The sequence below is a fragment of the Gobio gobio genome (assembly GCF_949357685.1).
Source record: "Gobio gobio genome assembly, chromosome: 6".
Classification (NCBI taxonomy): Eukaryota; Metazoa; Chordata; class Actinopteri; order Cypriniformes; family Gobionidae; genus Gobio; species Gobio gobio.
The window spans coordinates 8,297,946-8,314,914 of NC_137102.1; the positions used below are offsets into that span (position 1 = coordinate 8,297,946).

Here is a 16,969-nt window from a genome sequence, read left to right on the forward strand (position 1 = left end):
CACTGATTCATAACGCTTCGAAGCTTCATGATGCCGTGTTTTGAAATCGTCTGTGTATCATTTTTGATCAGGCTCGATGTTTGAATTTTCTTGCATTAGGCTGTCAGTATGTTTGGTCTTGAAGAGTCAGGCTAGTTCAAATCTGTCCTCAAGACAAATACAGCTTACAGACAAACAAGCTGCTCAAGGCTATAATACAAGCTACTAGTCAAATAACACGGTGCTCAAGTATCTAATCAGGGTTTGCATGGATCATGATTGGTCTCACAATTCAGGGTTATTTTACTTTGTGCACCTTTTATCTGCTGTTCACTTCAACAGACATATACTTTCAGTGATGGTTCAATTTCAGTTGCAATATGGATAACAATATGGATACAAATCACCACACTTTTATTTGTTTCTTTTTTTATAAGGCAACAAGCTGAAAGTCCCAGCATCAGGAGAAGCACCGTGGGCTAAAGAGAGCACTTTCAGCCCATGACCCACTTGTTTAATGAAACATGGGTCTTTTCAAATAGCCCTCCATTTTGAACAAACATAATACTGGCCTAGTTCTTCAGCTAACTTTCTGATACTCAGCAAAAATAAATCGCTGATTAACAGACGACGTGCAAAATGCCTCTGCACTAACAGTGGAAATGCCACGTGAAGTTGTCTTATTTTCTGTGGTCGGACCGAACCTAGGCACAGCGTCAAACATCTGCTGCTCTGAGTGAGGCCTTTGACTCTGGACTAGACGTTCACTGGCGAGCCCTATCCTGTAGCGTGGAGCTGTCTTGCTAAACGCTGTCTGTCGAGCACAGCGAGGACGTATTAAGCCAAAGCTGTTTGACTGTTTTCCTGCCAGATTAGTCCACCAGTCTCCTGTGAGCTCGGACTGCGCTGGCACTGTGTACGCGTCTACAATGTGTGCCTCGAGGAGAGATAATTCTCTGTTGGCATGTGGTGTAAATAAGTTGTATTGAGGAGACAATGTGTTTGACAGCTCTAATCTCACTATAGTAAAACGGCAAGCGAGAGCTTCTGGCCATACAGTGGGCAATGGGAAAATAGTATTATTAGCATTCAATTCGCAAAGTATGTGCATTATTTCAGCATTTGCTATACGTAGCAACAAGCTTTTTGTCTGTTCCTGCAGCTCAATCGGTGGAGTTGATGTTAGCATCATTATGGGAATGGGTAAAGCGTGTACCTTGATTGCAATGTAATCTGCTTTGAATAAAAGCATCTGCCTAAATGTAAAAAGAAAATGCATGAATGTACGTCTAGTATCAGATACCCACTTTGCTTGAAATTGCACATGAAAAGAAAAGAAAACACTGAAAGGCTTTTCCACCGAGACTGTACTGAAATGCATTATATTTCTCTTCACCCTCTAGTTGCAGAGGATAAATTGATGGAAAGAAAGATGGTGGGACGAATTCACTAAACAGTTTTGTGTGTGTGTGTGTGTGTGTGTGAGCAGTAATTGGGTGCAGAAATCTGCTACCACCAGCAATCTACTTTAACTAGGCTTTTAAGTGAGCTGAAATAGTGGTGCTTGTGTAAATTAAGTTGTGAGTATGTTGTTAGTATGTAAATTAAGTCATTGTCGTTCTTTATATCCAGGCATGCAGCGTGGTAGAGTGCACTTTAAGCATTATAAAAGGCAGATTCAGGTACCTGGATCACAGTGATGATAAAATATAACAGAGTTTATACATATAGGCTAACTCTGCTAACCAGTAGTACTTTTCACCTGTTAAATCCTATGAATTCGTACATACTACTCTTTTTGCTGGCCCTTTATTTTCGCATACTCTGTAGTATGGAAGTAGGCATATTCTGATACATTGACAGTGTTTTTTGTCGTTTTTGTTGGTGTTTAGTCCATATAATAAAAGTAAGTGACGTCCAATGTTGTTTTGGACCCTAATGACTTTCATTATAAAACATTTGGTAGCACTTTAAAAGAAGCATTAGCATTAGTTAATGCAATAACTAACAATGAACAATATATTCAATTACAGCATTTCTTGCCGTAGAAACTACTAATGTAGTTAATAAAAATGTTCAGTAACACTTTAAATTAGGGTCCAATTCTCACTATTAACTAGTTGCTTATTAGCATACTATTACTAGTAATATTGCATATTACTAGGATATTGGCTGTTTATTAGTACTTATAAAGCACATATTAATGCCTTATTTACTGCATGATCATATTCTACACCCCTTAATCCTACCCAATAACTAAACTTAAAGGTCCCATGGCATGAAAATGTCATTTTATGAGGTTTTTTAACATTAATATGACTTCCCCTAGCCTGTATATGGTCCCCATGTGGCTAGAAATTTTGATGGGTGTAAACCGAGTTCTGGCTGTCTTTCTCTGCCTTTGAGAAAATGAGAGCTCAGACGAGCTGATCTGGAATTTTCCTGTTATGACGTCATACAAGGAAAGGTTACCTCCCCCTTCCTCTGTTTGCCCGCCCAGAGCATTCAGAGAAAATGGATTCAGTTTATGTCAGCACAGGCTTTACAAACAGACTTTACGATATGGATTCGACAGCACCGCGACAAACAGTGAGTAACAGTGTTCATTAATGCCTGATCTGTGATCAGTGATTTCTGATGTGTAGCTAATCATACAAGTTCACTCAGACTTTCTTTCTAGATTGTTTAATGATCGCCGTCTTGATGCCCTAAGCGTAATGCATCAGTGAATCAAGCCAGTGACTAAAACGATCGTTTCTGTTAGTAGCATGAAACAAATCCCTTATTTAAGTGATTAAACATCAGATAGCGATCAGAGAACACTCTTTATAATGTTTGGATCTGTCAATCACACGTCGCGAGTGTATCTGCACACTTGTCCAAACTGCCGTTATAAGGAATGACGCTGTTATGCTGCACAAAGCTCTTACTGTATTCCTGTCGATGTCGTGTTTGCTGTTAGTTGTGTTCAAAGCATTTTGTGAGAGAAAACGCGTTGCAATGACGAGATCACTGCATTCACGCGATCAACAGACGGTCTGTGGAGCTGTTCATGTGATGAGAAAAGATCTAAAAAATAATGCTATAATCCACACTTTGACGATTCGTTCATCTCGACGGCTGTAATGGTACATTACATGTGTTACAAAGTTCGTAGAATAAGGTGGAAGAAGACATAGTCGACATGACTGTGACTGTTTATTCAGAACTCTTAGATACAAACAAAATAAGCTTGCGCTAACAGCACAGCGCTCTCAACAACTCAGTACAATAAAACTTCCTCCAGCTCAGGTTCACGAGTGCCCAGTCAGTCTCTTTCTCTCCTGCAGTGTGTGCAGTGCCTCGCTAAACCACGCCCCCTCAACTCATTTCAAATGCAAAGATGTCAGCCAATCACAACAGTCTGCGTTTTCACTGAAGACTCACAGCAGACACGCCCCTTGAAACAGGGCATTCAGCCAGAGGGGTAATAACAGTATAGAAAAAATACCTTTTATTTCTAAATTATGACATTTTTTTATGTAAAAATCATACTAACAATATAAGTACACCTCAGGAAACATTATAAAATAATAGAAAAATGCCATGCCATGGGACCTTTAACAACTACCTTAGTAAAAATTAATAAGCAGTAATTAGGAGTTTATTGAGGCAAAAATCATAGTTAATAGTGAGAATTGGACCCTAAACTAAAGTGTGACCAAATGTTCATGTTAGTTCATAGTGCCTTAACTAATTTTAACAGATACAATTTTCGATCTTAAAGGGTTAGTTCACCCAAACATGAAAATTCTGCCATTAATTACTCACCCTCATGTCGTTGCAAACTTTAAGAACACAAATTAAGATATTTTGCTGAAATCGGACAGCTCTCTGAACCAGCCATTCAGCAATTGAATTACCACTTTAGAAAAGTAGAAAAGTAAGGCCCAGAAAAGTAAAGACATTGTTAAAATAGTCCATGTGACCTCAGTGGTTCAAGCGATGAGAATACTTTTAGTGTGCAAAAAACAAACAAAAATAACGACAAAAGTTGACCTGCCGTTCTGGCAGTAGCAACATTTTAAATTAACATTTAGCCAGCATATATTAGATCTGTGAAACAAAACAAAACCAATGTTACTCACCTATCGAGAAGAAATAAAGCAACCTCGGCGTCCGATTGCAGGCCTAAATGCTCCTTGAGTTCTTTCCAGCGCTGGAAAGGTGATCCGATATTTATGCTGGTCCTACTTCTTGCCTGATCATAAGCCTTCTTTTGTTCCACATACATTTTCCACATTTATTTTTTATCTGCCATCTCTCTCTTTCTGTCGTCGCTCAGCTAATGTCCTTCCTGTGTCGTGTGTCGTGTCTTTTGAATACTGACGTGCACTGAGCGCTCTCTTCTCCCCATCATTAGTAGACACGCCCCTTACTGCCCCTTACAAGTTTGTTTTGGTACTCGGCCCGAGACACTTTTCTAAAGCATTTTTGAAATATAGCTTACCCCAACTTTAACTAATGTTAACAAATGAAACCTTATTGTAATGTTACCAACAATTCTACCAAAATGTCATCTTTCTTTTGATAATTTTCTGTTGTTTTCAACAAGCACCCATTGAAAATCATCCTGTCGAACCTGTCTAGAAGGGACAAGGTTGAGGACACGAGCAGCAAGAAACCTTCCCATCTGCCTGTGCACCCGGGGTGCCTGTGCTCAGACAATCCCTCTCCATTCGTACAGGATATTAAGCATATTAAGGGTGTATAGTGCACTGGCTGACTCACGCTAAGTGTCTCCCCATAAAGTACAGGGAATACAGAGCGTATTGATTTAGCAGGCAATCTGTCAGGCTTAAGAGGTGATGAAAGCTTCTTCTGCTGCCCAAGTTTGGTTATAAGCCCGGACTGTTTGACTTTAGCCTAACCATGTAGACTTAAACCCAGTCTGGTGATTCAGGGACAAGGATACTGTCTGCATCTCAATTACTTGGGCGACCCAGCAATTATTGCACTGAAAGTAGCGTTTGATAACCAGGTTATGCTGAATGACATGTAATGATCAATCAATCACATGCGTCATATGGTTTCTAGTGTATTTTTACACAGAGGAAGGAGAGGAAATTGTCTTTTGACAACATTTCATGGCTGTCCATGCCAGTGGAAGTCAGTGCTAGACAGCGACACATACTCGATCTGCCTTGTGACAAAGCGGCACACTGTTGCCTAGCTTAACTAAACCAGCCTATGGCGTAGCGCAGATCTCAACCACTGAGCTCCCTACATGTGACATCACTCACGCTGTCAGCCTAATGACCCACCACATCTTCAGATGCACTCAAAATACATTTCGTCCTTTTAGAAGGCACACTTACAATAGGAAATGTGTGATTGATCCTGTAATTGCTCAGGCTAACTGCTGTTGTCTTAGTCTTGTTACTGCACACTGGGGTTGAATCTCTGTTGAAACTTCTTTCTTTTTTAGTATTGAGGATGTAGCGTAAGAGTCCTTTGTTATTATTTTTTAACACAAATCAGTCTGGAAAATCCTTTTGAAACACTAAAAATAGAAATATATTATAAATATATGGTTATTATTGAATAGTACCCATAGTGTAACTGTGGTATTTGTAGCAACTTGTTCAAAACCATGGATTGCTTAATACCGATTTGATTTGCTTAGTACTAGAATGCAAAATGTACAAGAATGCTGCATAAAACTGATCAAAAGATACAGTAAATATTTACAATGTCGCAAAACAATTCTATTTCAAATAAATGCTGTTTTTTTAACTTTCAATTAATCAAAGTATTCTGAAAAAAGTGTATTTTTTCACAAAAATATTAAGCAGCACAACTGTTGTCAACATTGATAATAATAATAAATATTATTTAAGCACCAAATTAGTATAAATTACAATGATTTTGTAAGACTGTGGTAATGGCTGCTCAAAATTCAGCTTTGCCATTGATAAATTATTACATTTAAAAAATACACCCATCAGGCATAACGTTATGACCTAATATTGTGTTGGTCCCCCTTTTGCTGCCAAAACAGCCCTGACCATTCGAGACATGTGGACTCCACTAGACCTGAAGGTGTGCTGTGGTATCTGGCACCGAGATGTTAGCAGCAGATCCTTTAAGTCCTGTAAGTTGCGAGGTGGAGCCTCCATGGATCGGACTTGTTTGTTCAGCACATCCCACAGATGCTCGATTGGATTGAAATCTGGGGAATTTGGAGGCCAACTCAACACCTAAAACTAGTTGTTGTGCTCCTCAAAACCCAAAGCATCACACTACCTCCGTTGGCTTGCCTTCTTCCCATAGTGCATCCTGGTGCCGTGTGTTTCACAGGTAAGCGACGTACACGCATCCGGCCATCCACGTGATGTAAAAGAAGACATGATTCATCAGACCAGGCCACCTTCTTCCATTGCTCCGTGGTCCAGTTCTGATGCTCACTGTTGGCGCTTTCGGCGGTGGACAGGGGTCAGCATGGCCTGACTGATCTGCGGCAATGCAGCCCCATAATGCGGCCAGCCTTCGCTCCCCACGTGCATCAATGAGCCTTGGTCACCCATGACGCTGGTTCACCACTGTTCCTTCCTTGGACCACTTTTGATACTGACCACTGCAGACCGGGTTTTGGAGATGCTCTGACCCAGTCGTCTAGCCATCACAATTTGGCCCATGTCAAACTTGCCCAAATCCTTACGCTTGCCCATTTTTTCCTGCTTCTAACACATCAACTTTGAGGACGAAATGTTCACTTGCTGCCTAATATAACCCGCCCACTAACAGGTGCCGTGATGAAGAGATAATCATTGTAGTCATAATGTTATGCCTGATCGGTGTATATAAAAATAGAAAAGTTTTTGAATTGTGCACAATATTACTGCTTTCATACAACTACCATAGTATTCCTTATACATAAGTACTACATTTTTGTAAACAACTTGCCACAGTGAGTGTTACTATATTAAAACTACTATACATTTTCCAGACGCAAGCCATTTTGTGGCAGCCGGGGCTGCAGAGGTGTCTGGGGACTCATGCTTATGTTCCTGTGATTTGTAGTGAAAGTATTTTACCTTCATGCCATTCATAGTAGTACACCGTAAAAGAGTGTTTGCCATCACAGAGCAGCTGTACAGCATCTGTGCAGCACCAGCCATTGCTTTCATATCCTCTGACACAACTCTGCTGTGAGAAAGACGGCCATGATTCAGCACTTCAAGAGGGGCTCTCTCATTACGGGATGCTCTCTCGCACTGGGATTGAAATGTATTCCTCTCTGAGGACTGTGTTATATCTCTCTTGATTTGTAGCGTATCGTATATCATTCCATGAAGAGTCCAAAAGCCCACACAGGATTGTTTCTGCTTTTCTCGTGTTTTTGCTAAACTGACTTTTTAAGGTCTGTAGGAGTGCTTCGATTGGCAAAATGACATACATTTCAGCCTTTTCCTCACAGAAAGGTATCGTATGGCTTTCGAAGACTTGGAAAATTGTACTTTTATGGTACTTTTATAGTACTTCTTAGTCATGTTGGAGCTTGACACTGACTGCTCACATTCTCATTCGTTATAAAGAAAGGAGTGGGCAGGGTAGTCTTAAATTCACAGGTTGTGGAAGAAAAGAAAGAATTTACAATTTACAGATTTCTTTTCTTTTTGGGTGGACTGTTTCTTTAAATCTTGGAGCCCTGACTAAATTGATTAAATAGATGGTTTCTATCCGTCTAGCTGAAATGTTCCATGGTAAATTGCCCTCCATGTTATAGTTCTCACATACAGTACCAGGACTAACAAGGACTATTTTAGTCCCACTCATCTAGAGTTTAATGATGGGTGGCCTGGCTCTTACGGATGAGTGCCTCTGCTCCGCACTCATTAATACAATCACGTGAAGCCCTTTCACATGCTTTGTCAGACAGCATGGCCTATGCACCACACTGAAGACATGGGAAAGTAGTTAGCCCCACCCCCTCGATCAAACGCTTGTGAATATCACCAGTTTCATGTATGTAATCTTACATTTAACTTTCAGCACCAATCGATTTGGGGTTATATTCTTCATTGAAGATGTGTTTATTTTACATTTAAATTCCTTTTCTATATATTTAGCTTGAAATAGGAACGTCTCTCTCTTGATGGCATGTGTCTATCTTTCTGTCTGTCATTTGGGAGGCACCCATTGACCCCCAGCGGTTTAGGGACGGCCTTCTTCTCTCGCTCCCTCTTTCACTCTTTTCACATACGTTAGCAGTGAACAAAAGCCGCTCTCAGCTTTGTTCCAGCTTTTCACAGCACACTTTCACTCTTTCACACCAAAATCTCAACTTTCATTCTCCCATGACAATCCAAGGCAAACAGGCTGTAACAAACAAACACACACATACACACACACAGACAAAAACATTTTTTATTACTGCGGTTTAGGCAGCTTGGTTTAATAATGTGGGTTCCACAGCACAAATTATAAAAATAAATAAAGTTGTCATCCTTTGAATAAGATTGCTTTTATATATATAGGGAACACTATTCACTATATGAACGAATTGCTTATTAGCATGCATATTACTAGCATTTTGAATTTTTATGAGTACGTATAAAGCACATATTATATACTTAAATGGGAAATATTAATGCTGTATTCTGCATAACCATATTCTAAATCCCTTTACCCTACCCAATATCTAAACATAACCACTACAACTACGTACTATCAATAAGCAGTAATTAGGAGTTCATTGAGGGAAAACTTGTAGTTAATAGTGAATATGTGTTCTCTAATCTAAAGTGTGTGTGTGTGTGTGGGGAGGGTGTGTGTGTGTGTGTGTGTGTGTGTGTTTATATTTAGTGCTTTCAACTGAATAAAAAAATCACTAATTAGTCACATATTTTTCTGTAATTAATCACACCTAACATTCAAATTTGTAATAAATTTTATATTGTAATGCATAATTTCGCACTGAATCTCCAAATGAATGTAGAAACAATATAAACATTATTTATCAAGTACTATAAATTAATGGATGTTGTATTCATTTTGTTAAATATTTTAACACATAATAAAGAAATTCATGTTATTTTTGAGAATTTTTTTTAAAAACAAATGTATCTGAAACTATTTGGATTTTTCTACCATTTCTATAGACAAATGTTATTACCAGAATCTTACTGCAAACAATAAAATAATAATAATTAGCAAAAATTAAGGTGGCATTTAATTAACACCAAATCTCAACAGGAAGGAAATGCGACAGGTGTCATTGTCAAGTGAGATTATTCATCAATTTAGCATTTGCTTGCAGTTCACATCCCTTTGTTTGTTGTTTACAACGCAATACGATTTTAATTTCTATCTTGTGAATGAATGTCGAACAATATGTAGACAGTTAAGTTTAGCCAGAATGGAGGCAAAGAACACTAAATCAGAGTGCTAATTGTAATGGTCCAAATCGCATTGCTCCAAGTGTTTCAGCTAATATGTTGAGTCAATATGGAAATGGAGCACATAAAGAACAGTGATTAACTACTGACCACACAATGACCCACAGCTGTGATTGCCTCATCTGTCATGTCATTTTTCTCAAGTTAATTATCTTGGGAGAGAAAAAATATCTTCATCCTAAAAGGCTTTAATGATCCCCATGAAGACAGACTCATTCTGTGCTATCAATGTGATGTTATCTAGCCAGACGTCTTCAAGAGTGATTTCGCAATTGTCAGTCTTATAGCATAGGCTACTGGAAATTGAACGACAGTTTCCAGCCAATGGGAACGATTAGTTGTTTTTTATTTATTTATTTTGTGTTGTAGGCACTCATAATCATATCTCACAACCGAATCTGTGTTTATCTACCTTAGAGGACTTATTTATTTATTTCGCTTGTAATTACCTGGCATACTTAGCCAGTAATTGTCTTTTATGGGGAGCTATTAGGATGAAAACAGTTAATGCTTGTTTGAAAGCGGGTCGACTCGCTCATTAAAACGGGGGTTTGGCTAAAAATGCCTTGTGGCTCATCTCTGTTGCTCACTTCCCGGGAGCCTGTCTCTGTCTATGCATTGTTCGCGGAAGAATCTGTGATGAATGGGCTTTAGGAGAACAACGCCGTGGCCCTATTAACATGTGCCGTTTTGTTTTCTTCTACGATTCGTCACCCCCCCGCACAAACACAGACAGCCTCACAAAATGAATCCTTACACACTCGCCGGAAGAAAATCAATAGAGTGATTTAGCAGCTGCTGTAAAGACCCAAGGACAACGGGTGAGCGTTTAGCCTCCTGATAGCGCTACGGGTAAGGCAGGCCACTATATACCGTGCAGGGACAAACCTGGTCATTGATTAGGGGTGTGTGACTCGACGTTCTGCCTCGAGCCTTTATTTCCACCCAATCCATAATCATCATAGCTACTGTTTGTGTGTTCTACAACAGAGATGATACTTCATTGATCGAGTTATGGGATTCAGAAAGTGCGCAAATAGATTTATGAACTTGATGGGTAAACATCTATACAAGCAGTTTATGGCAAAGTATTTAGTAACACCACATGGCCAAAACTATTTTAGGGTCGGTAGGTTAAAAAAAATTCTCACAAAGGCTGCATTTATGTAATAAAAAATACAGTAAAAACAGTAATATTGTTAAATATTATTACAATTTTAATAATAATTGTTTTCTGTTTTAATTCATTTAAAAAAATAAAAAAAAATCCTATGATGGCAAAACAGAATTTTCAGCATCATTACTCCAGTCTTCTGTGTCACATGATCCAATCATTCTGATATGCTGATTTGGTGCTCAAGAATCATTTGTGACCCTGGACCACAAAACGGTATATTTGTGGGAATAGCCAAAAATACATTGTAATGGGTCAAAATTATCGATTTCTCTTTTATGCCAAAAATGTCATTAGGATATTAAGTAAAGATCATGTTCCATGAAGATATTTTGTAAATTTCCTACCGTAAATATATCTTAAATGTATTAATAGTAGTAATATGCATTGCTAAGGACTTCATTTGGACAACTTTAAAGGCGATTTTCTCAATATTTAGATTTTTTGGCACCCTCAGATTCCAGATTTTCAAATAGTTGTATCTCGGCCAAATATACTAAACTAACAAACCATACATCAATGGAAAGCTTATTTATTCAAGGGTTAGTTCACCCAAAAATGAAAATTCTGTCATTAATTACTCACCCTCATGTCGTTGGTCACCCGTAAGTCCTCCGTTCATATTCGGAACACAAATGAAGATATTTTAGTTGAAAGCTGATGGCTGAGAAAGGCTTCAGACAGGCCTCCATTGGCATTCAGTACATTTACACTCCCAAGACCCATAAAAGGCACTTAAAACGTCGTTACAAAGTCCATCTCACCACAGTGACTCTACAATAATTTTACGATGCGATGACAATAGTTTTTGTGCGAAAAAAAAAATCAAAATAACGACTTTATTCAACCTCTTCTTGTCCTCCGTGTGTCCGTCCACGACGCATGCGCGAGAAAATGACGCAGATCCGGCGTTCGGGAATCCATGAAATGCACACTTTTACCCCATTTTGAGAACTACGCGGAGACCTAAAGCACGATCAATGTAGAATTCAACAGCTTAGATACGCGCGTCTTCCTCTGCTCGTAAACAAATCGCTTCTGGGTCATGTGTCCGAACGCCGGATCTACGTCATACTCTCGCGCATGCGTCGTGGAGGCACACGCGGAAGACAAGAACAAGTTGGATAAAGGTGTTATTTAGATTTTTTTTTTGCGCACAAAAACTATTGTCGTCGCATCGTAAAATTATTGTAGAGTCACTGTGGTGAGATGGACTTTGTAACGACGTTTTAAGTGCCTTTTATGGGTCTTGGAAGTGTAAATGTACTGAATGCCAATGGAGGCCTATCTGAAGCCTTTCTCAGCCATCAGCTTTCAACAAAAATATCTTCATTTGTGTTCCGAATATGAACGGAGGTCTTACGGGTGTCGAACGACATGAGGGTGAGTAATTAATGACATAATTTTCATTTTTGGGTGAACTAACCCTTTCAGCTTTCAGATGATGTATAAATCTCAGTTTCAAAAAAATTCTTATTTGATCAATGTTGAAAACAGGACAGATAAAATGTTTTCAGGGCTCTTTGATGAATAGAACATTTTTTAAAATTGAAATTTGCATTATAAATGTCTTTATTGTCCTTGCAGAATAAAAGTTTTAATTTCTTTTAAAAAGTATCAAAAATTTTGGCAGATATGTCTATTTCACTCATACTCTGGTGCAGAAATTCACACATACAGCCAAACAATCTCCTTAGACAAACATTTACTGTAAAATAGGGCCCTTCCAGTGTGACATGATCCTGTGCACAAAGCGAGGTCCATGAGGGAATTGTTTAGAGAGTCTGAACCATTGAACACATTTGGGTCATGTTTGTAAATGAGAAGTGGTTCTCAAACAGTTTACCTGGATAAATAAAGGTTAAATAAAATAAAAAAATTTGGGATGAAACGCAAGCTAGGCCCCATCATGCCTGACCTCACTGATGCTCTTGTGTCTGCTTTACCATAAAAAAAGATTATGATCACTTTAGTATTTCTGTTGACGATGCATCTAAATCTGTTCTATCCTTAATCCTACAGTTCAGCGGATGAGAAGTTTCGCTGGAACAACCAAGGTAACTGGACTGTTTTCTTGCTAAAATGAGAATTTTCTTGCTCTTCAGCCCATCGTTTTGAAATCCATGATTTGAAACCTTTGTGTGAAGAGCACCTTCTGAAATGTGTTTTGACAGTTGTCATCATCTAGCAGCCCACGTGGTAAACCATGCATGTTGGAGTGAAGCATGTTGACTTTTTGACTGTATTGATTGTGCTACAGCAAAACGTTAGCCAAAGATGACAACCTCTGCCTTCCAGAACATAAAACAGAGGAGAGGCTGAGATTGAAGAGCAGGAGCAGTGCAGGATATAAATGATTCATGAGCTTGCGGTCACGCCACACTCTTTAAAATACTGGGTTCTTGATGAAGCATCAAAACAAAACCGGATTAAGCATCTCATTCTCATGCAGGCTAGTTCAAATAATAAAAAAAAATGCTTTAGTAGATTCCTCAGTGGTTGGTTTTGTACTTCAAAATGTTGGTATTAGTTTGGCCTTGAAAATTGGTAGCTACGCAACTTCCACAACTACATTGTAAAAACGTTGTGAAAAGGTTGTAACAGCATTTTATTCAGTATAATTTAAGGCCAATGTTTTCATGTTCAATCAGCGTTTCACAGGTCTGAGGATTTCTGAGAGGTGACATTCTGTAATCTGGTTATTGTGACATTGGTCAGCGTCTGTCAGTACAGTGTGAATTGGCCTTAATATGTCAGATGGGATGTTTTTTTTTAACATAATACATATTGTCACAATGCTTCGGATACATTTAGAGATCAAATATGAAGACTCCAGTGTATCCTAACTGCAATCAAAATTCAACACCGTAAAACATTTTGTCCTTGCTGGGTAACTACCAGAATATTGAAACACTCATTATTGTAGGGAGCTGCTTTATCTTTTGCCCTAGTTGTTTCTGTTGAATCAAACACCTGCTAGATGAAGTTACCTCTCATGTCTTTGTTCACAGACGGCCAGAAGGATATCGAGGAGGAGCTCACCACAGGTCTGGAACTTGTAGATTCCTGCATCCGATCTCTTCAAGAGTCTGGCATTCTGGATTCACAGGAATTCACTGCAGGCGAAAGTAAGGAGCACTTTCAAATGCTTGAAGTTTAACACAATTAAGAAATGACTGAGACTCAACAATGTTAATGACTCCTAAATGTTCTGATCCTGCAAAGTTGTGATCTTAAGCTGAAATGATTGATAGTCGGGGACTGTAATTTGTATCCTCTGAGTGTTCTTAGTCAGAAACGCATGGGTAACAGCCCATAATATGAGCTTGCAGGTGTTGCTCTGTAGAGTGTATCCACATGATATAGCTTTGTGAAATTCATCAGTTAACATCCCTATCTCCCTTATTATGCATGTTAGAAGCTTGATGCATGAATTACGGGTTATTTCTCAACAGAGTTTTTAAGGAAACAAGTTGAAGGCAACAAATGTTCAAATAATGTATGTCAAAAAGCATATTCACCCTGCTGAGAATATCAGACTTGCCTCATCTGAACTGATTAGATATGAATACTCGAAACGGTTGATATATTTCAAAGGCTCAGTTTCTCTGTGTTTAAAGGAGGTTGAGATATAGTGTAAAAAAGTGCCTATAAAGCCTAAAAATGTGGTTCATGCGGAAACACCTTAATTAATTGGTCATATTTACAGATTTAGCCCCAATATATAACATTACACATACAAAAATTATGTCTGAAGGGATTTGATCAGGGAGAAATACCGTAAAAAACTTTGGGTTTCTCATATACTCACCAAAGCATTTTTTTACGTGAAAAATACAGTAAAAACAGTATTTTTGTGAATTTTTTTTAAAGATTTTAACGTACTTTTTTCCTGTGATTGGTGCTCCAAAAATATTATAAATGTTAAAAACAATTGTGTTGCTTATTTTTGTGGAAGCCGTGATAGATTTTTTGGGATTTTTTAACGTATAGAAACGTCAAAAGAATGGCATTTATTTAAAATATAAATCATTTGTAACTTTGCTGTAGTGTAATGTGTCTGTAGAGTCATTTTTGATCAATTTAATGTATCCTTAATAAGTAAAAGTATTAATTTCTTTTAAAAATCCTGGAAGACCCAATACAATCATACAAGTTTTGTCGCTTTTAGTCCATGTTCATGTACTTTGAAGCAATCAGTATGCTGGTGTACTTATAAACTTTTCAAAGTGTAGTGCACTATACTTACAGTTGCAAGAAAAAGTATGTGAACCGCTTGCAGAATCTGTGAAAATGTGAATGATTTTAACTAAATAAAAGAGATCATACAAAATACATGTTATTTTTTATTTAGTACTGTCCTGAATAAGATATTTAACATACAAATGTTTACATATAGTCCACAAGACAAAAAAATAGCTGAATTTATTAAAATAAACCTGTTAAAAAGTTTATGAACCATTAATTCTCAATACTGTGTGTCGTTCCCTGGATGATCCACGGCTGTTTTTTTGTTTTGTGATGGTTGTTCATGAGTCCCTTGTTTGTCCTGAGCAGTTAAACTGACCAATGTTCTTCAGAAAAATCCTCCAGGTCCTGCATATTCTTCAGTTTTCTAGCATCTTTTGCATATTTTAACATTTCCAGCAGGGACTGTATGATTTTGAGATCCATCTTTTCACACTGAGGACAATTGAGGGACTCAAACACAACTACTAAAAAAGTTTAAACATTCACTGATGCTCCAGAAGGAAACACAATGCATTAAGAGCCGGGGGGGTGAAAATGTATTGAAAAAAAAAGAAAAGATATTTAAACAAAATAAGAAGCATTTAAACATCTTCATCCTGCCCAAAAGTTTTCACCCCCAGCTCTTAATGCATCGTTTTTCCTTCTGGAGCATCAGGGAATGTTTCAAACTTTTTTTAGTAGTTGTGTTTGAGTCCCTCAGTTGTCCTCAGTGTGAAAAGATGGATCTCAAAATCACACAGTCCCTGCTGGAGAGGGTTCAAATATGCAAAAGATGCTGGAAAACTGAAGAATGTGCAGGACCTGAAGGATTTTTCTGAAGAACATTGGTCAGTTTAACTGCTCAAGACAAACAATGACTCATAAACAACCATCACAAAACAAAAAAATAGTCATGGATCATCCAGGTAATGAAACACATCACTGAGAATCAATGGTTCATAAACTTTTGAACGGGGTTATTTTAATAAATTCAGCATTTTTTTTGTCTTGTGGACTATATGTAAAAAAAAAAAAAATTATGTAAAATATCTTATTCAGGACAGTAGTAAATAAAAAAAAAGAATGCATTTTCTATGATATCTTTTATTTTCTTAAAATTATTCACATTTTCACAGATTCTGCAAGTGGTTCACATACTTTTTCTTGCAACTGTATATTCATCTTGGTTTCTGATCAGGGCTCCAATATATACAGTTGGTTTTACAACTAGATTTAATTATGACAGATACACTGCACATAACTTTCACTAGCCATTGGTGTCAATATCTGACTAATCTGATTAATACAACATTCACTAATGTTTGACATAGCTGTAAGTAAGCAAACTTAACCACAGCAAACTTCAGCCAAAGCAACATCTAAATCGTGAAACATTGAGCATCCTGATAAATAAATCAGTGTACATGGACACTTAATGGTTTTTAATGAACCACCTCACAAGACAGTATATTTTGCATTTATTTACTTGCTTGCAGTGGTTTCACTCTCTCTAGTTGTGAGTTATAAATAGAATTCAGCTGAAATATTTATCAGTTCTAATCTAAAATGCAGGTCATATAGTGTGCAGATACAACCCCACTCCCCAAACAGATAAGTGACCAGCCACCTGGACACAGATCGTCCACCGCACAACCACTCTGTAATGGTGCAAATGGCATCTTAAGATGTCTGAGACGCTTGGGTTGAGACTGGAGAAGGACCAGAAGTCTGATAATGCATTTATGAAACTTTCAGCTCTTACTGTAAATGTGCCTCTTTTTGAATCTGATAGTGGCTAAAGTGGTTATAGTAGTAAACTCCAGCCATTTTCAATAACCGCAGTCGGCTATTTTCTGATATTACTGGGTCATCTGAAATGACCCAGTTATCATCTTCAATGGTTGTAAAGTCGCACTGCCACATAGTCTGTGTGTGTGTGTCCATTTATGGGAAATCTTTTAATAGAACACAGACCTTTATTGGTTTTCGTTTAATCTTCATACTTGTGGCCTGTTTTTTATTTATTTTTATTTTTTACGAATCACAGATGAAAATATAGCATGTGAATATCACTAAAATAAGGTGTTTTATCATTTGATTCATCTTACAGCATGTTGTGGCATGTAGAAGTTTTGTAAACAGACAT

General features: G+C 37.9%; 2 protein-coding genes across 4 annotated transcripts in view; one reads left to right on the top strand and one right to left on the bottom strand.

Annotated features, from left to right (window-relative positions):
* LOC307128076 (retinol dehydrogenase 12) overlaps positions 1-16,969 on the bottom strand; it is an 83,751-nt gene that overhangs the window by 60,958 nt on the left and 5,824 nt on the right. Inside the window, exon 2 of one of the 2 annotated variants that reach the window (XM_079819657.1) lies at positions 13,636-13,709. The gene's annotated coding sequence lies outside the window, so the exon portion shown is untranslated. Of the gene's footprint in view, positions 1-13,583; positions 13,610-13,635; positions 13,710-16,969 lie in introns of those variants that run through there. The other variant, XM_079819658.1, reaches the window with a different exon arrangement.
* The window catches only part of ctnnd2b (catenin (cadherin-associated protein), delta 2b), a gene marked incomplete at its 5' end in the record, with an annotated part of 123,739 nt that overhangs the window by 38,263 nt on the left and 68,507 nt on the right, over positions 1-16,969 (top strand). For both annotated transcript variants that reach the window (XM_079819666.1, XM_079819667.1), the window contains 2 exons: positions 12,616-12,650; positions 13,605-13,721. In XM_079819666.1, the coding sequence (XP_079675792.1) occupies positions 12,616-12,650; positions 13,605-13,721 (152 nt within the window). The remainder of the gene's footprint in view (positions 1-12,615; positions 12,651-13,604; positions 13,722-16,969) is intronic.